The sequence below is a fragment of the Mixophyes fleayi genome, chromosome 10 (assembly GCF_038048845.1).
Source record: "Mixophyes fleayi isolate aMixFle1 chromosome 10, aMixFle1.hap1, whole genome shotgun sequence".
NCBI classification, from domain to species: Eukaryota; Metazoa; Chordata; class Amphibia; order Anura; family Limnodynastidae; genus Mixophyes; species Mixophyes fleayi.
Window position 1 is genome coordinate 38,956,509 of NC_134411.1, and position 23,968 is coordinate 38,980,476.

General features: G+C 42.7%; 2 protein-coding genes across 6 annotated transcripts in view; one reads left to right on the plus strand and one right to left on the minus strand.

The window, feature by feature from the left end:
- Positions 1-880: 880 nt before the first annotated feature.
- Positions 881-17,263, minus strand: CTR9 (CTR9 component of Paf1/RNA polymerase II complex). Its single transcript, XM_075188474.1, has 25 exons — positions 17,155-17,263; positions 15,535-15,633; positions 13,199-13,438; positions 12,990-13,107; positions 12,818-12,907; positions 12,115-12,263; positions 11,608-11,715; positions 10,860-10,967; positions 10,535-10,771; positions 10,209-10,298; positions 10,003-10,131; positions 9,502-9,685; positions 9,036-9,124; positions 7,911-8,096; positions 7,495-7,582; positions 7,255-7,403; positions 6,399-6,515; positions 5,826-5,971; positions 5,419-5,490; positions 5,035-5,170; positions 4,780-4,920; positions 4,466-4,629; positions 4,137-4,221; positions 3,732-3,847; positions 881-2,139 (listed from the first exon to the last, which is right to left on the minus strand). The coding sequence occupies exons 1-25, from the start codon at positions 17,197-17,199 to the stop codon at positions 1,746-1,748; spliced, it is 3,480 nt and encodes a 1,159-aa protein (XP_075044575.1). The 5' UTR covers positions 17,200-17,263; the 3' UTR covers positions 881-1,745.
- A 286-nt stretch (positions 17,264-17,549) lies between these two features.
- Positions 17,550-23,968, plus strand: part of IRAG1 (inositol 1,4,5-triphosphate receptor associated 1) — a 97,832-nt gene continuing 91,413 nt past the window's right edge. For 3 of the 5 annotated variants that reach the window (XM_075188476.1, XM_075188481.1, XM_075188482.1), the window contains exons 1-2: positions 17,743-17,781; positions 18,628-18,693. The gene's annotated coding sequence lies outside the window, so the exon portion shown is untranslated. Of the gene's footprint in view, positions 17,596-17,742; positions 17,782-18,026; positions 18,271-18,627; positions 18,694-23,968 lie in introns of those variants that run through there. The other 2 variants (XM_075188475.1, XM_075188477.1) reach the window with 2 other exon arrangements.

Genomic DNA, 23,968 nt, shown 5'->3' on the forward strand with positions numbered 1-23,968 from the left:
GCAAAGGTCCTTGGATAAGAAATCTTGAATTGAGGAAGAAGCTGGTGGTTTATATTAGTTTTATTAAGATTAACCACGCTATCAAGATTTAAAGCTCTGGGATCTTCCTTCACTGTTAAGAAGACCAAGTTAGACTCTTAGACGGAAAAGCCCATCATCATCTCCATATTTGTTTGCGACTTGGCTCTCTTCCACCCCTGCATAGAATATAAATACCCCCCTTTTTTTGTGCACTACAGGGTGCACAAAAAATACTTCATAATCCTTCAGTAAGGGTTTCTCATGTTACTAATACGATGCAGATTGGCCTTGTTATCCTTCAAGAGTACCGAGAAGGAAGAGTACTTACTAACTATATTAAACACAGTCAAAATAAAACCTTTCTGGGGGTGAACTCCTAGTACTGCTCTCAGTAGGTGATCACCATCTTCTGTGTCCACAACTGTTCAGTGTCAGTATCCAGAGATGTCCAGTGGTACGCTTTATAGTGGCGCAGGGACCGGTGAGGCAGATCAGAGAACCCTGTAGGTATCCATCTTGTAGTCCTTTGAACCTGGAAAAGGTGCAGTGAGCGGAAGAAAACGTGCTTGAATTCAAATTCATCTTCCTTTTGCTACTACAGCAACTAGGGACCCCTGGGAAGCCACCCAATGTTCTGGCTTACAACACCAGGTGTCTTCCTGCCGGGACTTCCAAGAACAAGGGACAACCTCTGCACTACAGATAACTTCAACACACCTACTGCTCTACTGCCCTAAATTAAAAACAGGATAGACACCAGGGAGATGGAGGGAGCCGCACGATAATCCCTACTCAAATTAGAAGGAATAATCCACTGTGTAGGCTGCCATGGGAGGATTGAAGAGAAAAAAAAACAACGCATTTTCTGGCAGTATTTATTTAATGAAACGCAGGTTTGGGTTTTTTTGCACAATCTTATAGAAATCATAACATTCTCCCTTTTAAACTGCTGCCACCACCAGAAAACTGCTGTAGAAATTTCTGTTATATGTGCATAGAGCAGGAAATAAAGTATTTCTCAAACAAATACACAAGTTTCACATTTGAAATAAAAACATGAAAAATGTATGTGAACCGAAACAGTCTACAAAACATGGTGTTAACAAAGTCACACTTTGTTAGGTGAATTCAGTAGGAGATCTCGATACTTCTAGTTCATGAGAAAAGTGCCGAAACATCATCTTGGGGTTTGTATATAAAAGGTCTACAATCAGTCCTATGTCTATTGTATTTTAGCAGTGTGCTCTCTTCGTATACCTGTTGTAGGTACAGGATGATGGGACGGAGCCCATAAGAAAACCTGTCTATAAATATACACACACACACGTGGTATATTAGAAGGTTTCTCGAGACATCCAAAACAGAGAGACCGGCTCATGTACATATATGTTAAGCAAAATACCCGGAGAGAGAATATGAAACCAGAATGTTTCTGTGACATCATAAGTAAAAATAAAAGTGATAGAACAAACTACATAGTGCCACACTGTGTAGTCTCCTCTATAACCTACGTGAAATTCACACATCTATTACTTGCATTGTATAAAGCACAGCAGGATATTTAATCTAACAGGAGAAAAAAAAAAAAACAGTCTGTCCCACCTGCGCTCAAACATTTCAAAGTATGAAGTTTATAAAATCAATGCTTTTTTCCTGGCTGAAAAAAAAAAAAAAAAGAGAAAGAAATATTTACATTAAATACAAGTGTGTCTGAAGTTTCACGTTTAATCACTGTCATCAGATCCACGGTCTGACTTATCATTGTTAGACATTTCCTGCTCGGATTCGTTCCCAGAACCCCTGGCAGACCCCTCATTGCCAGATCCTCTGTGCGATTCAGGACTGCGCGATGCAGCTCGAGACTCATTGTCTGACCCCCCAGATCTGCTTCTTCTTGATTGGACTGATCCATTGTCAGATCCGGAATCGGATCGCTGCCTCTTCCTCGGCGGCCATGTGTTCTCATCGGATTCGTCGCCGGACTGCGGTGACCGCCTCTGCGGGCTCCCACCATCACTTCCAGATTTGTTTGCATTATCGGAGTCGCTATCAGACACGATCCTCTTTTTGGTTGGTATGGCATCGCCATCAGAGTCACTGTTGCTGTTCCTGGCATTTCTATATACAAGACAATGAAAGTTTGTCGTTGTTATCCAATATTTACACTGACACCATGCAGTAAACCAATCTAACTGTGTGGATAACTACAACACATTACAGTACATTCTGTAATGAGCAAGTGAAGCAACTATTTGAAATATACATAAAACAGGCTGTTTATTAATTTACGAAACTAAATAATGCAAATGGAATAACTCGAATATTTATACATGGCTAATTGGGCCTAGTAAGCTCTCACACTCATCTACAGCAGGTATTCATGTTAGGAGGGAGGTGCTTTTCTATCTAAGCAGGCAGAGTAAGAGCGACTGCAGTTCTGCACAGCAACTCTGCGAGGCTGTGTGGATTGGTGGATTCATACACCAGGACATGTGATGTCACAGCTGCTCAGATCACTGCAGTCTCAACTTTTTCAGCGGACACTGACTGTGGGCACTGACTGTGGGCTATGATTCAACCTTAGTAGACCGGTCACTGGAAGACAAGAACGGATGATTCCTCCTCCCTATAACCTCCTGTTCCCCAGTTCATAATTAGCCCAAGCTAGGAAAGAATAAAGGAAGATAGTAGAACATACAGGCATTCATAGGTGAGTTGTTATGTGTTGGAGAAAGGGATTTAGTGGTAGGGACAAAAGTCCACTTTTCTCTCATCACCCTCAATGGAAGGTGTGAAAACCAAATCAACTCCAAGTTGAATTGCTCTCGTGGAAGGCATTTGATGAGGGCCTTCAGATACAACAAGATGCAGAAGAAAACCATGCAGCTTCTGTAACTGGAAGAAAATTGGAATAAAACCCTCAAACCCTCTTGGGATAAGGGATAATGTCCCAGGTGTTTGACTGCCAAATAGGAGGCAGCAAGCCCCTACACAGTGCCCTCCTGTATGAGCCAGTAATGAGAATGACTTACTACTGCCGGAAGTCTTTGTGTTCTCTCATTTGGAGCTTGGAACAATTTCTTTTTGGGCCGTGGTGCCCATGGAGTAGGCAGCCTGGGGTCTGAAGGGTAGGCCCCATGTACTTTTGGCACCAGAGGAACAAAAGAGGCTCTCAATTAGGATGTTAACTCATTCTGGTTAATTGTGTGGAAAGAAAGAACCTTTTAGAATCAAGTTCTGAATCCTCAGTGCAGGACGATACATCAAGGTTATAAGACGGAGAGCTGCATCAAACTACGACATGCGGTTGTCATTTTGCATTCCCTGAAGGAGTTCTGCCCAAGTGAAAGTCATTTAGACCCCTTAAGTAGCTGCAAAGGCTGGCCTAAGCACTGGACCAAAAGAAAAAAGGCTCCAGGAGACCATTTAACCTTGTACCCTAAGCGTCCTTGGAGTAGTAATCTTGGTCCTCCTAGATAGCTGCAAATCCAGAAGTCTCAGCTCTAAATCTCCCTGAGTAAAAAGTTAAAGTCCTAAACACCACGAGGTGAAAAGAGTGGGCCATTGTGTCACTTTCCCAGTGCTCTGCCTCCCAGGGGTGAAACATGACCCCCTGTATATATCTCCCCTACTGCTGAAGAGGAAATCCTGCTCTATGTAACAACTAATGGGTTGTAAATACGATGTAAATATAAACCACGTTTTCTCACCCTTCATCGGCAATCTTCAATTTATCTTCATCCGAGGAGTCGTCACTGGAGGAGATTGTGGCTTTCGATTTGATCTTTCCTCTCATGGAAGCCGGAGTTCGCTCAACTTTAGTTGGCTAAAATTTAATAGAAGGTGGTTAATTTCTTAAACTAATGGAAAATACATCACTAGTTAATTTTTTCAAATCCCAAAAAATAAAGATAAATAAAAAATAGATTTAAGAGTAAATAGGGACAGACATAAGATCCGTGTTTTATCCATGCTGGTACTCGCTAGACAACTAGTTTCTGTATTGCCGTCTTGTAGTAAAAATATGAAGTTTGGGTACAGTTTTCAATAAATAAAGGGATTAAGCAATTAAATAAAATTCAGAAGAGTGTGGGTGCAGGGACAATATTAGATACCTTCTCTTTCCTTTTCATTGGTCTCTTTTTAGGTCTTGGACGTTGATCATCCTCATCATCTGATCCATCGCCCGTCTTCTGTGATCTGACAGAAAGACGCAGTAATGTATTACACAGACATCACCCTTATTCGTGCACCTCAATGGGGCTTACCACATTCCCCTAATCCATACACCCCAGCAGCTTAACCACTGACATTGCCCTACACCCCAATACAGCTCAGCAAGTTACCCGCAGACACTCCCTGAACCCATACACATTCCCCTGCCGCTACCCCTGAACATGGCTCAGATACTGGAAAAACAGAGGGGGGGGGTCGGGAAAGTTACCTCCTCCTTCTCTTTTTCTTCTTCTTCTCCCCTTCATTGCCTTCTCCTCCCTCCTGGTCTCCTCCGCTGCTGCTTCCGCCCTTTCTTTTTTTCTTCCTCCTGGGAAGATCCTCGTCAGAGTCGTCATTCACGAATTCCTCAAACTCCCCAGTTTTTTTTGATCTCTGTAGGAATAAAATATCATCCAGTTACCCCCAAGTGTCAGGACAATCTGAGAAAAAGAAATTGTACACCGACCCAACACTGTCCCAGGTCTATAGTCCTCGTTTAGCAAAAACCTTCTGGAAAGACAAATTCTAAGGCTCGAAACCTACCCGGCCACCTCCCCGTTTCTTCTCTTTGGGGGTCTCCATATCTCCAGTGAACTGCAAGATGTTCTTTGTTTTCTCCACATATTGAGCTCTCTGCTCCAGGAGTTTCTTTTGCTCTTCGATTTCCTTGAGACGTTTTTCTGCCTGGAATGTAAATTAAGCCGTTACTGACAGGACGCTCTGATCATCTATTCTTTATTTTGGTTGAATCTGAAGCTTCATGTGTTGAGTAATGATACAAGGATGTCTGGTACCTACCTGTTCCTTCATGAGCTTCTCGCGAAGGAGTTCCTTCTCTTGTTCTTGCTTTGCCCGCAGTTCCTTCTCCTCCTCGTCCTGCTTGCGAGCGCGAGCTACGTGATACTGAGCCTGACTCAGAAGATCAGAGCACTGCCTGGAATGACCAACAATGGCTGGAATTACAACTAGGCTTTGTAGGCAGTAGCCTAAGGCCCCAAATTCTAAGAGCGCCTCTGAAAACCGCACAAAGTCACCGTGGTAAATGTTCAAATTCTGTCCGTAAGTCCTCCCATTCCTAGCACTATCACTAAAAACCCCTCATGTGAATCTGATCACAGATCACAAATGCTGTAAAGTCAAATTGCAGAATGAACAGAACCCAAAACAAGGAGATGCACTTACCTGGCTTCTGAAGAAGCGAGAGCCAAATCAAACCTCATCTTGTCACCAACTTTGCTCAAGTAATTGAAATATCTACAAAATAAAGTAACAATATTAATAGACACAAGGCATTAGCAGTTTATGCAGCAGTCATAATTAAGCATGTTCTTACTAGGCAATGACTGGCTTGGGTTTTGCTATGCTGATCATGGACTGACAATATACTGTAATGCCCTGTAGGTGGGAGTATGCGCCTCATCAATTGGTCAGTGTTAAACCCTAACCCAATTACCGACACCTCCAGGTTATTCCAGATAGTAAAAAGGATGCGTCACAACTAATTAAGCTTTATACAAAACAATATTAATGCTACGACAGATGTATAATACGTGCAATAACAAGTTGATATTCCCATGCCCCCCTCTCACCGATGGGCTAGTTCCAGCTCTTTCACGGCGTTCAGTACTTCCTTCAAGTTACTCTTCTCGTCTTTCAGCACGGACGTGGCGAGTCTCTGTAGTACTAAGGCCACGTTGAACATGAGGACGGTGTCATTGGGAGCCACGTGCCGAGCCTGCAAGTTTATTACGCTACAATCAGACATACTAGGAGGTGTGTCGCGCATAGACTGAAGGGATGAAACGGACAACACACATTCCGACCGCTATTAAAGCAAACGTCAACGGCGGACAAATGGAGGAAGTGGGTTTGTGGCTTGAACTCAATCAGCAGAACGCAGCCCAATTGTTGACAAAGAACTAGAGACATCACTGAGCTTCCTACCTCAATCTTATCTAGCTCCTAGTAGATGGATAGGCTAAATTCTACTGAAAATTGGTTCATATCATAACATGGCTGCCTCCATGATGATTAGTGTTTATTACCAGCGTGTCTTCTACCCAGAGATTGAACTTAACCGTTTCCCCCCTCTTCCCAAACCATGTTCCAGGGGGTTGCACACAGAGCATCCCACTAGACATAGAACTGGGACAACTAGTTACCTTGAGTAGAATCTGTTTGCACTCGTGCAGCTTCCCACATTTGAAGAGCGCTCGAGCCAAGTACAGAAGAACCTCCGTGTTCTGGTGCTTGTAGAACTTGCGCAGGCAGTTTTCATACTAAAGAGGGAGAAAGACGAAAAGACGCACCGAAGGTCAATTTCTAAAAAAAAAATTTCGGATAAATGTATGCAGGGACAGTAATAACGGAAATGTGCCTTATATGGAGGGATAAGACTTCTATATAGAATATGGTGTAAAAATGTACATTCGTTCCATCATTTTTAAGATTTCTGATTTCTCTACTTTTATAGAATATCCCCATGTGTGTTTATAACACTTCAAGGCATCAACTGACATTTGTTTAAATTACAGTTCACCAGCTACAGGAAGCAGTTACATACAAATGTATCACACTCGACCTTATCTTCCTTTATTCAATGTTTATTACATTTAGCATTTAAAATGTATGTGCTTATGATTTTCTTGATATTCATAAGCACATACAGATCTGAGTGGCAGCAGGATATGTAGGCTGTCTCTATGAACAAACACACATTCAGCGGGTGAATCACACACTGCGAGAAGCTGTTTCCTCCTGTGAAGCCCCCCCCCATGACCGGCATACATCACCCATAACGGTCACTCTGCAGCCGTTTGTCTCTTCCCTACATTTTATTAGATACTCATTGGAATGACAGAAACGGAAGCTCAAACCGGTACTTCTTATCTTCCCTTTTTGTCTAGGAATTATTTTATAAGTAGATTATTTTTCTAGGACACCTAGGTAAGTAAGGTGGGTAGGTAAAGAGGAATGGGGCACAACCCCGACACTGCCCCTATATAGTTTTATCCATACCATCTGCACCGCGCTAATGTACTGTTTCTGCTCCACGTAGATATGCGCCAGGTTCAGCCACACGTCACTGATTTCAGCAGTCGCCTCTCTGACCTGGGCGAACACGTCACGGGCCTCTCGGACGTACCCCTTGTGCGCCAATACGGCTCCTTACAAGGCAAAACAGAGACCATATTAAATTATGGCTCATGAGTAACATGGAACCATTACAGTTACAATGCACCCGGTTACTGTACGTACCGATGCCATTCGCTGCATAGAGATTCTTGGAGTCGTTTCTCAGAACCTGTTTATAAATGGCCAGAGCTCGATCCTGGTGACGTTTTTCCTGGTGGAAAAGAAAGATTTACAGAGACTTAATATATTATATATGCAATAAAAGCGGCTCATAAGTCTCTTCATAGTAGGTTCTGGTGAAGGAAGAGATGGAGGGTAGCTTGGATTCCAACAAGTATAACGAAACCGGGTTTCAGCTGGTAATTTGACTGAATCCCAAGAAGTTTTAATCAAAACTGCAGTTCGGACAAAACTTTAGGATTCAGACAATCAAACCAAGGCCAAGAAATATATTCTCACTTCTGCTGGGAGAGGATTGAAGAACCCAATCACAGTGTGGTTATTACATGTAATCCACTCATCCCCTGCAACGAACGTACCTTCTCCCGGTCACGTGTTGGTTGATGGAGAGTCTGCAGCCACACGTTGCCCAGAGCCAGCATAGAGTATGTGTCATTCTGGGTGGACGGCTGCTTCAAAATCCTCTCAAATTTCTTTTGTCCAGGTCCCCATTCCTGTTTAGCCAAGTGAAGATTCCCAATCAAGGACCAGGCATCCGGGTGATCCTGAAAGGTAGAGATACAGAATAAGTCAGGAATCGAGCTGTGTCCACTATAAGAGGGAGGAGGACTGCAGACATTTCATCCGTTTCAGGCGTCTATACGCGCCACAGGCTTTCAGATTTTATGCCGAACATGGAGATAAAATCAGTTACTTTAAAGTAGCTATTTTTCCGAAGGACGATAATCTATTATAGACAGACTAAAACCTCATTAGAAGAATACTACTGATCGCATATTAACTGACACTTTTAAGGAGGATTTAGTCCGAGCAACAAAGATACCCGGGCTAGTTATCAGGGTTGAGGGATATCATATCCGGTACTATACTCTACTTACTGGCTAAAATATGTATGTGTTGGCATAAACAGATTTACTGGGAAAATCAACAACATTGCTACCTAGCTATGTAGAGGAGGAGAAAACTACTATTATATTATACCCCACTCGGATTGTGGTAGTTAATATTTCCCGGTTATTTATATTGGTGGGATCCAATCGTCAACTTTGACGACATTGATCCTTAACTTTCTGTCTAGTGATAAAACTAGTGGACAGTTATATTTACAGATTTCAACGAGAGCCCACGGAGCGTCTAGCAGTATTTATCTGCTAGTTATAACAGTCATTTATTGGTTTTTCATATCACATCCATGTTTTAACAATTTCGCTAATGTTGTTCAAGATATATTGACTATTATTCTTATTTTACTGCATATCAATAAAATGTGTAATATATTTTATTTTGACCCTTGAGAGTCCTGTGTACACATCTCTTCCTCTCCCCCCAATACTAACTTTTAAATTACGCTCTAGATGTGTGGGAGCACCACTCCTATTGTAAATCTGGGATAATGAATACTATTCCTCCATTTGAGAAATATAAAATATATAGGCGATACTAGGTCCACCTGGTGCAATATAAAAATTTTTACTTTATCCTACCTGATTAATCTGAAGAGCTTCCTTAAACCAATCTGAGGCCTCGTAGAAGTTTCCTTTGTCTCTGGCCATGGCTCCCAGGCGCAGGTAACCTGAACAACGGGAAATTAACAGAATTAGGACACGCTCCTTTCAGCTTTTGGGGTCTGGCATTGCTGGGTTAGAGATGTGGAAAGCATTCAATATTTTCCATATCAACTGGTACTAGGATATCTTCAAAATAAGAATATAATAATATATATGTATTTTGTTACACAGTTCATTCCAGCATGAAGACTGTCTACAGCTGGTGGAATTGACAAGGAAAATGACATCTATACAGTAAAATAAACTGTAAACCTTATCAGAGCAAACAAAGCTACGTATATACACAAACAGTAAAAAGCACCCAGGGTTTAGCCATCACTGCTGGCTCCCTGCAACGTGATGTTTAAGCCAAGGACATTGATCGTGTTGCTAAGGAACTTACAGTCCACGTAGTTTGGATGTTCCCTCAACACGTTCTTGTAAAGTTTCTCTGACTCGTGGAACTCGCACAGCGCCTCGTACAGCCTGGCCAGGTTATAGGTGGTGGAGACGGAGATGGCGCTATAGTAATGTTCATCGTGTTCGGCCTCAGCCTTGGCACGGTCCAGGGATGCCAGGAAATATTTCTGAAAGCCACAAAGCACAGATGTGTGGTCACGAGATAGTTTATTGATGCGGATTGGCACAGAGGGGTGTTTTAAGGGAGGGGGGGGGGGGGGGGGGGGGAGGCTGCGATTATTTCTAAAATCTCCGCTCATTCCCCCTCTCGTTCCATAGAGATGCAGGAGAACATGAGCAGACATTATGCACCATATTGGCTGGCAATGTCCAGCGGCGCCTCGTGGAAAACTGAATTCTCCCCTAAGAGTCAGAAAACATGGACCGTTGTCACAGAGAACAGGCGGCTGCGAGTCAGAAGAGCCCGGTAAATGACAAACGATACCTTGGCTTCTCCGAGGTTCCCAAGGCGGAAGTGAAGAGCGCCCACGTTATTCAGGATCTCCGGGGGTACATCCGCCTGTACCTTCTCCTGCAGAATCCGTGTGGCTGTGCCATAGGCGGACAGGGCATTCTGTGGGCACAAAACAAAGTCAACACCGAATGCAAAGCACAGGAGAGGTGCTGGATACAAAGGTACTCTGCCCCTACCTGGATATCAGTCTGCTCCAAGATCTGAGCCAGCTCAATCCAGGCTTCCACGTCGTCCGGGTACTGCTCAGTGACCTTCTTCAGGTGACTCTGTAGCAAACACAAAAGTGTAAGACAGATGGCGGATCTACCGTACCCGTCATTACAATATTACCGCTATGGAGGCTTGTTACATCCCGTTAAACAGTTATAGCCCTAGTTCTATTATCATTATACTGCTGATGTAGTTTGTAGAACGTAATAAGAAGTGAGCAGAGGTGGGCGGCGGCTAAATCCAGCAGGGATCATGGTAAGACTAAGAGCGGGAGGGTGTAGCATACACTCACCTTCGCGATGTCCCTCTTCTCCTGGTCATCGGAGGTGGCATACAGAGAACCAAGGATTTTCATGGTCTCGTAGTTGTTGGGATAGGCTTTGAGCACTTTTTCGAAGCACTGGGCTGCGTTCTCCTTGTCTCCTCTATAAATATACATTTGCCCCAAGCCAAAAAACGGTAGCACAAAGGAAGCAGCGGCGAACTGCGTGGCTTGGTAGTAGTACTGAAACGCCTGGTCGTAATCCTCCTGGGTAAGAAAAATGAAACAATGAAGAAATGTTCCCATTTTCAGCATGTACATACAGATAGTGTGGTCATACTCAGTGTCATCTTACTTGTACATGGAACGACCGGGCCAGCTGGTAGCAGCTTTCTGCCTGCATAGCCTCAACTTCTGTGTTGTGAAACGCGTGGAGAGCCAGATGCTGAACTTTGCTGTAGTCCTGCAGGAGAATGATGCATTATAAGCACTGCAGGTAATCACACAGACTTTGCATAGTCACAAAGAGCAACATATCTCAGATAGGTCAAAAGCTGGTAGTGAATTGATAAGCTGCGTCCTCAGGAATATAAGTTCAGCCCACAAAACGACATCTCTACTGCATTTAAGTGTCTGGATCACTTTAACCAGCATTTAGAAGTCACTGACTTATATAAATAGAACTATGAAAAGTTTCTTAGGAACGTAAAAATAATCAGTTTCCAAAACCATTTTTGAAACCAGTTCCGAGTCCTTTGTTGTTGACTTCAAGGGGTAATATGTACAAAACAGATCCTTAGATATAGCAAATAGCATTTACCTTCCTGAAACTCCTGCTAAAGTCAGGAGGTTGGAGGCAGCAAGTCCACTGCCTACGGTCACCCTCTCCACTGCGTCACAAACCTGACGTCATCAGGTTTGAATTAAGTAGCGCAAATCGATGTTCGCACAATTCTCTTCAATCGATGATGACAGCAAGAAGATGCAGCAGAGGGGGCGGCCGTAGACTGTGGACTCACCAGACTGTATATAGAAAACCGTACGTAAAAGAATATTGTCTATTTAATGCACCGAAGAATACTAAGACAACAAATGATTCTCACCTTTTTGAAGAAGAAGTGGTTGGCTAAGTGATTTAGGACCATAGGATTACTGGCATCAATCGTGTAGGCTTTGGACAGTAATTGGACACCATTTTTAATGGAATCGGCCTGCAAAAATGCAACATTACTCAATAAAAACATTCATGAGATCAGTGGGAGAACAAAGCATTCACTACAATACAAAACAAACAAGTGGAGGGGTTTTGTCGGTGGACTGAAGGAAAATCTAATATGAAACAATCTATGCCCGGTGGTCACTGGTTCCCATGAGACAAACTCTGTAGACACTTTATAACATTATCATATCTGGGGAGCAAATAACTAATTTTGTGTTTGCAGTTGTGGACACCACACATGATCATGGTAAAGCTACTTCTAGCCAATAAATCTTTGAAACAACGTTCTCCTCGATGGTACCGAGCAGTGAAAGATTTTGGATACACATCTTTATATATATTTTATTTCTATATACTGTATTCTTATTTGTTTTAATCTAGGCCCACTTACCTCCTTGTTGTTAAGCTCAAGAACTGCCAAACCCACCAGGGCGCCAACACATTTAGGGTTCAAGTCCAGCGCACGTCCGAAAGCCAGGCGAGCTTTATCAAGCTTGTTCAACTTTACAAAACAGTGGCCCATTCCCAAACGCACACCGGCTGCAGAGCACAAAGCACAGCTCATAGATCTCAACCACAACACAGTGTGTGCAATAAAGAGACAAAGCGGCGATTTAAACAGAACCTCCGCTCGGGAGAGAGAGATTTGTGCGCCAACACAGGAACACAGCCAAGAGTCGCCCATGTTGAGCAATCTGGATGGCTGCCTTCCTTCAGCTTCCCTGCTGTAACCCAGGAGTGAGTACAGTGCATAATGTGGGACGACTCAGACAGAGCCCCTGCATTAGCATATAGGCTGATCTCTCTAGAGTGTAAACATTATATACTGCACTAGGCACTATGTAAAGCAGATGCTATGACAAAGAAAATATCTAGTGACCTACGTGCTAAGTGTTTCTTGGTAAGTATGTTAATTGCTATAAATGAACAATAGAGTAAAATATTTTAGAGATCTCTGCATGTGCATTTTCAGCTGGGACCCCAAGCGGCGGCGCACAATCGTCCGGGGACCCCAAGCGTATAATGATTATAGTGCACTAGGTGTGAGCAAGGCGAGGAGTCATTTTTCGGTAGTCACAGAATACGGGACTTACCTGGACAGCCAGGATTTGTACGTAGAGCTTTCTTATAATAGGCGAGGGCCCCCCTGTAGTCCTTCTTGTTAAAAGATATACAGGCTTTTCCTGCAAAACACAGATGAGTGAAGAGCGGAGAGGCTAAAAGATTAGCAAACACAAAGCCTACATCAGCCCCTTTGTAACCTACCGAGCAGAGCCGGGATATTATTTGGAGACTGATTGAGCACAAAGTGAAACTGGGCGTCAGCTTGGTCCATCTTGTCCCCCTCCAGCAGACAGAAGCAGGCTCTCCCCAGCAAGTGGTTCTGGGTAACACAAACCAAGGGTTTATCAGTGTGGATAATGGATCACGGATGGCACATCCCATGGCGGCAGCAGTGCAGTGCCAGATCTTACCTGATCGTACATGATGATCTTGTCAGCCATGGTGTAGAGAAGGGTGGCCTGGGTTATAAGCTCCTTCTTGTTGTCCTTGTTTTTCTCTTTGCGGGCCTGCTGCACGTAATAGGCGGCCAGCGTATCCAGACAGGTCATCTGGTCCTTCTCGTGGTCCCTGTAATCTAAGTTGCCATCTATCCGAGCTGCCTCCAGCAGCTTCACAAAGTCCTCCGTCTTCTCCTGCTTGAAATATTCCAACTGGAGAGAAAAGAACAGCACAAAGATAATCAGCATCATCATCAGCAGCACACCTTGTTCCAGACAAGATATTAATCAGACTGTATATAGCGGTGGTAGTCAGTTTCACGGTACTGACTAGTCTGACACAGAAGACAACGACATGAGGGGTCCGACTGAATAGTACACCGACCTGCAAAAAAACACTACTTATCTGAATGCAGATGACTTCAGATCACGACTCGCTGTGTTGCCGGCCGGAGAAAGTTACGCCATCACCAACCGCGACTTGGCTAAAAGCGGCGATGGGCGAACCCTTAAGCCAAGTCACGGTTGGCAATGACGTCATTTTCTCCAGCCGGCAACACAGCAAGTCGTGATCTGAAGTCATCTGCAGTCAGATAAGTTATGTGGCTTCCTGGTTCCTCCATTCCCCTCCTCAGATCATGTCACTGCCCCTAATGATAGAACAACACATGGGATTATTGTATATAAAGCCTTGTAGGTTGACTGTAAAGTGAGACAATAATAAAAGGCTGAGTTCTGAAATGTGATTGGCCTTTTATAGGGCATCATTGGAACACAAGGTGAACAGCACTGACGATATCCAGTCTCCAATCACCAAGTTCCGGTCCCGAACTAAAATAAGTACCGTAAATTGTTTTTATATAAACTCTTAAGTCAGATATTGTCCTTGAGGTTCAGTAAATCTTATACGATCAGATCTCTCTCTACTTTTCTTCTCATATAAGGTTGACGGTCATTGGACCTGGACCCCAGCAGATGGAGAAGCAGCACTGGAGACGGTATATTGTGACTAAATACAGCTGGGGACCAAACACCATCTTATTCTAATGAATGTAAGAAATTACCTTCTAATATCTAATAATTTACAGCAGACTGTGCATTATTTCTTGTAATACACATGTTTTCCTAATGAACACTGAAGTAATGACACTAAGAGGGGAATTCAATTGCCAACGAGTTGTTTTTTTTGCCAGCGGGTAAAAATAAATAAATCTCTGCTGGCATGACAGTTTTTAGCTAACCCCCCGTAAAAAATTGTGCAATTCAATTGAAAAACAGGTATCGCTGCCCCCGCACGTTAGTCATCGGTGCTTGCAAATTTTTAGGGGGGTGAACGCAGTTGTATAAACAAAGAAAAAAAAAAAAGGCTTGGCATACATTTGATTGCATTACACAACCTTTATATTTTATAATATCTACATACAGTACTTTCTTTTAGCATATGTTGTTTCACTATAGAATCATCTATACCATGTCAAAACACATTAGTACAGACATGTTAGTACAAAAAACATACATAAATATAATTAGTGATGTGTTTTTTATTTATTTTAAATAAAAATCAACTTTTTCATGTTATGCATTACTGATAAACATAGTTTATCTTTTTTTTTTTTTTCATTATTACATGATTTCAAATAGTTTTCTTAGTTTTTTTTTATTTTTAGCACACCCCAAAGAGGTGCGAGATAAAACAGCATAATTGCCTGTTTAAGGCACCGCGTTAAAATACAACTGAATAGCTTTTAACACGGCTGCCTCTCGCACACTCTATACTTTCAATAGACCTTCTACTGGAGCGAGAGGACCGTTTGAGCAAACAAAATGGTGCGTTAAAAACTGAATCCAATAACGGGTAAAGTTAATGCGCTCCAAAATGAAGAAAAACCGCATTAAAATGATTTAACACAGTGTTAAAAAATAACTTGCGGTCAATTGAATACCCTCCTAAGGGGTATATTTACCTACAGCATCCAGATTCTAGTTAGCATTTATTTAATACATTCTACAAAATGACAGCTAGAATCTGATTGGCTGCTATAGGCAACATCTCCACTTTTCAAACCCGCAGTTTAGAAACGATACCCCCAAAACAAACTGTTTATACAAATATCATCACTGTGTATCATTAGATAATATTGGTAACAGCTGCAGTTTTTTTTAACTGTATTCATTGTTTAAAACTGTCCCCAAATGATTCCAACAATTAGTTCTAGTTATTTACATCCAGTTCCCTTATGTATCACTTAGCCTTACACAATTGCTGACCATATAACCATATACATGGTGGATGAACGAATGATACTCACAGCCAGGGCGATCCATATGTGCAGCTGAGTGTGTTCCTGCTTCAAGATACTGATAACTTCATCCCCCTCTGGTAACTGATCAAAGTCAAGCTCGATGACCTGCCGGAGAGATAGGAACCAGCGTTATCAATCAGGTAAATACAGAACATGTTACCTCACTACAAGATGCACAGTCTCAGCAGATGAAAAACATGTCTTGTATTTATAATAAGATCACTATGGGACACGTTTGTACATGTCGCTGGCAGAGGACTACAGAAGACCCCTATCAGTCTGTGCTCAGACATCTTCCAACCAACAAGCCCCAATGAGGAATATGATCAGACCACTCAGGCTGAGGCGTAAAACACCCAGATCTCGTCCAATTAAATATGACTGGGTTTAGGGGTCAGATATTGTTGGGGTACAGTGTTGGTGTCAGGCACAATTGGGGTATTAGTATCAGGGTGTGTGTTGGGGGGGTTAGTACTGGGGCTGTCAGATACAGGTGGTGTATAGTATTGGGGTATCAGATACAAGTGGTTTACAGTATTGCGGTAACAGACAGGTGGGGGATTAGTATTGGGGTGACGGATACAGGTAGGGGATTTAGTATGTTGGTGTCACAGAAATCAAATCTCTGCCTTTCAACCCCCATTTGCGTAATAAGTGGTTGTACCCAGATTTGAAAAAGGGGTTTCCCCTCTTTCAAACAACGCAGCCCCCATTGTATTTAATTTATATTGATCACGCATCACATTATATTTATGTAAATAAAGCACAGTATGCTTATCTGTTCTTTTGCAACCCCTCCACTAAAAAAATACCTACAAATATGGTACCTTTCTTTTCAGAAACTACTGTCCATTTAAATCCTGCCCTTGGAAGGTTGGGGAATTCTCATTTGATGCGATAGCTCCATTATTTATTAATGGTATGTCTTGTCCAACTACCTATATTATTCTTGAATACTTTACTTATTTCATTAAAGACAGCTCAAACTAGCAACAAACAAAACAAATTGAATTATCATTTTGCAGTGCTGACTTCATAAAACCCCCATATACAGAATGCAGATTTCTGAGGTCTTGGATAGGTGAATTGATGGCAACTGAAATTTCAATAACAATACAGTTTTTTGGCCATTTTTAGGTACAATGTCTTTACTGGGACAGGGGTTATAGACCAATACATGGCGATTCCTGGTGTAACCCCTGTGGGAGCTGCCTAGGACCAGGTCCCCAGCACAGGGGGCAGCCTCAGCGGGGAAGGGGCTATAGACCAATACATGGTGATTCCTGGTGTAACCCCTGTGGGAGCTGCCTAGGACCAGGGTCCCCAGCACAGGGGGCAGCCTCAGCGGGGAAGGGAATATAGACCAATACATGGTGATCCCTGGTGTAACCCCTGTGGGAGCTGCCTAGGACCAGGGTCCCCAGCAGAGGGGGCAGCCTCAGCGGGGAAGGGGCTATAGAGCAATACATGGTGATTCCTGGTGTAACCCCTGTGGGAGCTGCCTAGGACCAGGGTCCCCAGCACAGGGGCAGCCTCAGCGGGGAAGGGTCTCACAGACAGTCTGGGGAGCTGGATGTCGGGGGGCAGTCACATGTGAGGTTATATATTGGGGTTCCCCCCTCTCACCTCGTCCGTGTCCCGCAGGGGGATTTCTATAGAGCCACGGGACATCTTGTCAGCACCGAGAGCTCCCAGCGACCAGAGAACGGGGGCCCGGATGGGACAATCAGGTCCTGCCCGGAAGTGCCATTGTTACGTCACAAGCGCTGACTCGTTGCCGAACCATTCCAAGCGACGTCTGGGGAAAGTGTCGCCGCTGTGGGGTGTACGCCGCCATTTTGTAGGTTGGATAGCGGGAATGCTGTCTATAGAGCATGACTATCAATCCTGTGATTCATGTACCGTACCGTCTAGATCCATGTTACTTTCGCTTCCAAATAAATGTACTTAATTACTACGAACCCTTTGAAAATGTCGCCGCTCCAGATGTAGTCCGCCATTTTGTCGGTTGGATGGTAGGACGGTTGTCCATAGAGCAGTGTATATCCATGGCACTTCTGCCTCAAAGTAAAGTGTACCTTCATTACTAAAGGAAATCAGTTGTACTGTGTTGCCAAAAGGACAAAACAAACATCTGAGGGTTTCTATTTATTGAATATTTTACATTTAATGTGTCACAGTGTAAATGTGCAGACAGGAAGGGGTGGACTTGGTAACATAATGGGGTGAGTGATGAAAAATGGAAACTCAGAGGTAAGTTGTTGGGGCTGTAAGTGACATTATGGGGCAGTATATATGATTTTATGACATATTATATGTAACACTCCCCAGTGGCGGTTTAGTAAACCATGTACCCCAGTGAATACCGGAGGGCTCACCTGAGGGGCAAGTTGGGTGTTTGTGGAAAGAAAAGGGACTCTAGCTGGTTGCTATGGTGACAGCCCAGCCCAGTCTGCTAGTGACTGATAAGTAGGAGACGCTGTAAAAAGGGGAAAAAAGATATACGGGGAGAGAATGGAGGTGATGTGAAAAGCAGGAGACCTGGGAGAGTGGGGAATTGGGTGTAAAAGCAGAGACCCCTGGAGAGAGGGTTGTAGCAAACAGTTGTGAGAAACCCAGAGAGGGGCAGAGAGAACCTTGGAGAAGTGTTATAGCCCAAGAGATATTACCCCCTACTTGCAAAGCTGAAAGCTACACTGTGATTCCTGCCTGTGTATACTGGAAACAGACAAAGGCTGAACTGTGAGTAGCCGTGGACCTGTGACCAGGAGAACCTGGTATGTACTGTGATAACACCAGAAAATTCAGAAACTCTGGTATAACTCTGAATTGGCCTATATTAATATTGTAATTAACATACTTTGAACTGAACACACTAGCTATGCAGCCTCCATACACTCTTTATATATATATATATAGTTAACAAACACATGCAATCAGTGATTTAACTCCCACAACAAAGGCTAGCAATAAAAGTCTTAAACAAGCATGCAGTGAAATAACACCATGCCATGTAGTAAAAAAAAGCACTTTCTGAAATTCAGTGCAAACATAGCCTGTGTGACTGTGATATCAGAATAACTAATGCTTTTACTGCAGGTTCTCTACTCATCAAGTCAGTAACATGCGAAGGCCAAAGGAAAGTCTGAAAGATGGTGGCTTCCAGTGAGTATCCTTCAAATGGTCTTTGAAAATAGCTTTTATGACATCAATATAAGGTTGATATATTTCTCTGTCAAGAACATATAAAAAGTATTTGTAAAGGTGTAGGACAGTTAGTTGCTCCACTGCTTGTTCAACTTCATTGTATTGACTAGAATGGCCAAGTTACTAACCAATGCAATTGTTAGGATTAATGATCCTATTTTACAGCCCTGTCTGAGCTGCCTTCTGTAGCATGGAGTGAGGTGAAGAGACTACACAGGCTGATTGTCCATGTGTTTCATCATCATCCTTTATTTATATAGCGCCACTGATTCCGCAGCGCTGTACAGAGAACTCATTCACATCAGTCCCTGCCCCATTGGAGCTTACAGTCTAAATTCCCTAATATAGACACACACTCACACAAAGAGGGAGATAGACAGACAGGGAGACAGACAGACAGAGACTAGGGTCAATTTTTGATAGCAGCCAATTAACCTAGCAGTATGTTTTTGGAGTGTGGGAGGAAACCGGAGCACCCGGAGGAAACCCACGCAAACACAGGGAGAACATACAAACTCCACACAGATAAGGTCATGGTCGGGAATCGAACTCATGACCCCAGTGCTGTGAGGCAGAAGTGCGAACCATTAGGCCACTGTGCTGCTTTTCTTACTCACTTTTGCATATAGAGGATATCACCCTGTTTGACGGAGGTATTCATATAATCACTCCATAATCAGCTGCAGGATTTGTAGACCTGTTGTCAGGTTTTGATGTCTTCTAGTGATTTTACAGAATTCATGTTCCTGCAATAAGCCAGTTCCTTACTAGTACTCTAAGAGGCAGTGTAACATTATGTATTATAAATGGGTAGAGAGCCTGTCGTACACCAAAGGCGGCCGAGTGTAAGTCCGGAAATCTCTCGGATGCATCTGTGGATCAGTGGATAAAACGCTGAGTAGTTTGCAGAACTCCAAAATGAGTTAAACCTGTAAAGTTCAGAGGAATTAGGTGGAATTTTAAACAAACACAGATGAAAACTCTACCGGTTCAGATTGTAGTTGTCAATACCTGTAAGTTATATTATATAGTTACACAACTGGTGGATTTAAAGGATCATATGTAGTTACAATAATTCTTGACCTCAATTAAAAGTGGATATTTGCACCCAAAGTGTACGTACAAAAAGGAAAAAAAAATGCACTAATTATCTCAAACCTGGCAATCTTTAATAAGTGGCGTAACCCATAGCAACCAATCGTATATCAGCTTTTAACAGTCAAGGCAACCTAATAAAAGGTCGTTTCTGATTGGTTGCTGTGGTTTGTTTCAATTGCATCAATTTGTTAAATAAGTCTGATTGCGTTAAGAATAAAATATGTATTATGTCATATTCTAATGAAGTACAATATAAAGATATTTAGGAAACGGTAAACGAGGGGAAATAGGAGTAATAATTTTAGCCATATATTGTTATTGGAAACATGGGCAGCACAGTGGCCTAGTGGTTAGCACGTCTGCCTCACAGCACTGGGGTCATGAGTTCGATTCCCGACCATGGCCTTATCTGTGTGGAGTTTGTATGTTCTCCCTGTGTTTGCATGGGTTTCCTCCGGGTGCTCCGGTTTCCTCCCACACTCCAAAAACATACTGGTAGGGTAATTGGCTGCAATCAAAAAATTGACCCTAGTCTCTCCCTCTCTGTCTGTCTGTCTCTGTGTGTGAGTGTGTGTCTATAATAGGGAATTTAGACTGTAAACTCCAATGGGGCAGGGACTGATGTGAATGAGTTCTCTGTACAGCGCTGCGGAATTAGTGGCGCTATATAAATAAATGATGATGATGATGATGATGATGTTACTTAGCCGGATGTGGTAATTGCCTGTAAATGCCCTCAGCGTTGCCGGATTTGTGCCTGGAAAGTCTCTCTGTGGAACAAAATATCTTTATATATGTTGTATTTATAATAGTGTCTACAGTTACAAAGTACAATATAAGCAGGATATTTTGGTCTCAACACTATTAGAGTCTTGTTTGTATAAAATGAACATTTCCCGCAGGTTTTCAAGGATCTCATCACAATTTACAAGCAGTAATTATGAACCTGCAAATTAACTGGAGTGCTGGGCACAATAATAGTGTTTATTACCTACTTCGTCTTCCAGGAGTAGCAGTAACTCTTGTCGAGGATACTGCCAGAGCTGCAAGGGAGCCGACACGGCTGCAGGTCCAGGCAGGGGCGCCAAGATGGGTTGGTGTTGGTGCCAAGTACCCAGGCTTCCCTTGAGGGCACTGCGGTGGCAGATTATGGTGGGGGCGGTTGAGCTGTCGCCACATCCACTACACCAGCTGAGCCCATTAAAAGGTGTGTAATATGGCAACGCTAATTAATAGCTTCCTATTGGTCCACAGGTCACATCCCCTCCTAGGCCAATCTGATGATAATGTCAAAAGGCCAATAAACATTGTAGCCCTTTCTATAGGACAAAAAAGCAGTAGACAAGCAACAGAAGCTCGTTAATTTAATATCTAGAATTTTGAGGAAGAAACAATTACATTTCTAGAGCATTTCCTGTATAAATAGTAACGTTTAAGATTTATAGGGCGACTTATTCAAGAGAGAAAAGCCGAACTCGCTGCGCAACAATTGTATTTGCCAGAGATTGGGTTTACATTCACTTTGCCCTGTATTTTCCAAGGATTACCATGGGCGATATAACCCCACTGGCGTTAAGTATTGTTTCTGCATGAAGAAGCCTGTCTATCGCGGTGGTACTTGTACTGACAAGATGCCAGTTCTGTTATTGTCATCTGACGGTGGAATTTACAGAAGATGAGCAATGAAAAGGATTATTTATTAAATCATTTTTTTCAGTGTCGATCTATTTAAAATGATTAGGGCTAATATTTACTTTCTTATTGGGAGGGGAGACAGTAGATATAATGTAACGTATTTTAGTCGGCTTACGCATGCACAGACAGACCTGAAGAAACAATAGGTAACTTACCTTTATTACATGGCAATTAAATATTAATACATTGCAGCCAAAAGGTATTTATTATCAAGAGCTGTAAAAACACACAAAGTTTTCTATGGATTTTTAGTAAATAAGCCCCAAGGATAGGCCAGTCCAGCTCTCAGAATAGACCCATTCGTTATTAATGCCCGCTGATGTCTTCAAATTCCAGGACCAAAATACTTAACGGATTACTCAATATACACAATGCCTCCTATAAAGGAGATTATTACTAACATTAACAAATATAGCTGGAAAAGTATCAGAACTGAAGGTATTTAAAGGGGATTAACGCGTTTCAGTGCCTTCTGATGAAAGTGTGCAGAGACACTGAAATGCGTTACGGAGAAAGATCTATCACACTTCACATAGGTCTATGAGATATCGGCATACAATTGGTATACAGGAATTATTGGATTGTTATAGCCGTGTTCTATATTTGCTGTGTGAGAGATCGGACTAAATCATATTTTCCGAGATAGCAAAGGTCTCATTATTGAAGTGAGAGCTCAGAGTTTTCTCCTTTTTTGTTTGCTTCTTATGCAACCCTTCAGTTGCCCAATAAATCAGTAGTAGAGAATACAGCTGCAATTTACAAAAAAACATGTAAAGTCACAATCCTTATAAACCTTTTTGGATATTGTATATTATCTGATTTAATATATTCTCACATGTTCTTATATCTCTATTAGTTGAAACTCCCAAGGCAGCAACAGTCCTCCCACTTATAGTGAGGAGACTGGTTGTTACCTTTTGAAATATCAGATCCCAGCCAGCAGGTCTATTATTCTCCTCATGACATTTGAGAGACGCAAGGATTGAAGTGACAAGGAAGTGGGCAGTCACAAGTGTCATTTGCGTTCAGAAATGAATTGCAGGTAATTGCGTTTATTGGTGTAATGTCCATTTTGGAGCTTGTGTAGAGCTATGTCACACAAGATACGGCACGTAGACAGTCTTACGTCTGAATATGTATCAGACCTATAGCGTCCGGACGTTGTCCATTATGACCATCCACTGAAACATCTTTTCTGTTCCTTGGGTTGAGTAGCATGATAGGCCCATCTGTCTAGGTGTAATGTGAGCAGGTTAGTACTTCTGTGTGATCACATAGATCTCCAGGAGACGGTCTACAGGGAGAGGACCAGAAAGAGGAGATATGTTGCATGCAAGACCATTACCAAACCCCAGCTGTCAGATGGAAGGCCGATGAGTCTAAGAGCAAAATCACGATGCCACGTCTCCCCTGATCAGGGCCAGGGCTCAGATGTTCTATGCCCGTCTGTCTGGCTGGGAAGCCCGTTAGGTGCATCACTACACATGTGCAGAAGAGGCTTCATTGAACCCCGTGCTTGCTCCATTGCCCCATCCATGTGGAGATCAGGGTGGGGGACTCAGAAGGTGGAATGGCATACGCTATCCTGTTTTTTTTTAGTAGTATAGCTGGCCTGGTGGGACGCCCCTGACCATTCTTACCAGGTTTACCGTGATCCACTGGCCCCACCCCTGTGTTTGGTCACCTGATTTGCTGGAGAAATGACTAACTCTTATATGTATGTTCCTTAGGTTGGAGGGAATTTGTTGTCCATTTTCGAACCTTCATGGAAATCCGGTCCAAACACATAGTAAATAGACTTTTACTATTGGTTCTTCTCATTTCATCGGCCATAGTAATTCCTTTTCAGTTGTTGTTTGTAAATACTATTCAATGTTATTTCATGTAAGGCCAAATGCCAGCCAGATTGTTGCTGTAAGTTTTGTGTTAGAAGCGGGATGACGGCGCTCGTCACAGCTATTAATAATATACAAGTCAGTCCTACGATTTCACAGTGCCGAAGCGGATAATGAGGTGAGAATTTCGGCTCTGGGAACTTCATGTCTAAACAGTGCGGAATACACAGAACAGGACACACATTAATGCTGCACTTACAGGAAGAAGACAGAGATTAGCGGGAACTTGAGACGCTCTCTACATTACAGGTTCCAATAGGAAAGAAAACAAAGAACTGTGTAATGTATACAAAGGTATACAGATGAGACTGTACTGTGACGAATACATTGGCTGCATGAGTCAGGGGGATAAAAGGAAACTTGTCTCTAGGTCCAGTTTCTCCCGGAGATATAAAAAAAATATTTACTGCGCTATTCAGTGATGTCACATAAACTCCAACCTCCTATCATTTTATAACCACGTCTTTAGTTACATAACACTTTCACTTATTTAATGCAAGGTTTAGCCTTATTAACGGCTTGAACATGAGAGTGAGGGGACATCA

Bases quoted from the DNA above. Each gene is read 5' to 3' on its own strand.
- CTR9 (XM_075188474.1), bottom strand. From the start codon at position 17,199: ATGTCCCGTGGCTCTATAGAAATCCCCCTGCGGGACACGGACGAG. The intron at 8,097-9,035 runs GTAGGATAAAGT...TCTACCTTTCAG, and splicing joins AAGCTCTTCAGATTAATCAG to GATCACCCGGATGCCTGGTC. The intron at 7,404-7,494 runs GTACGTACAGTA...TTGCCTTGTAAG, and splicing joins CTATGCAGCGAATGGCATCG to GAGCCGTATTGGCGCACAAG.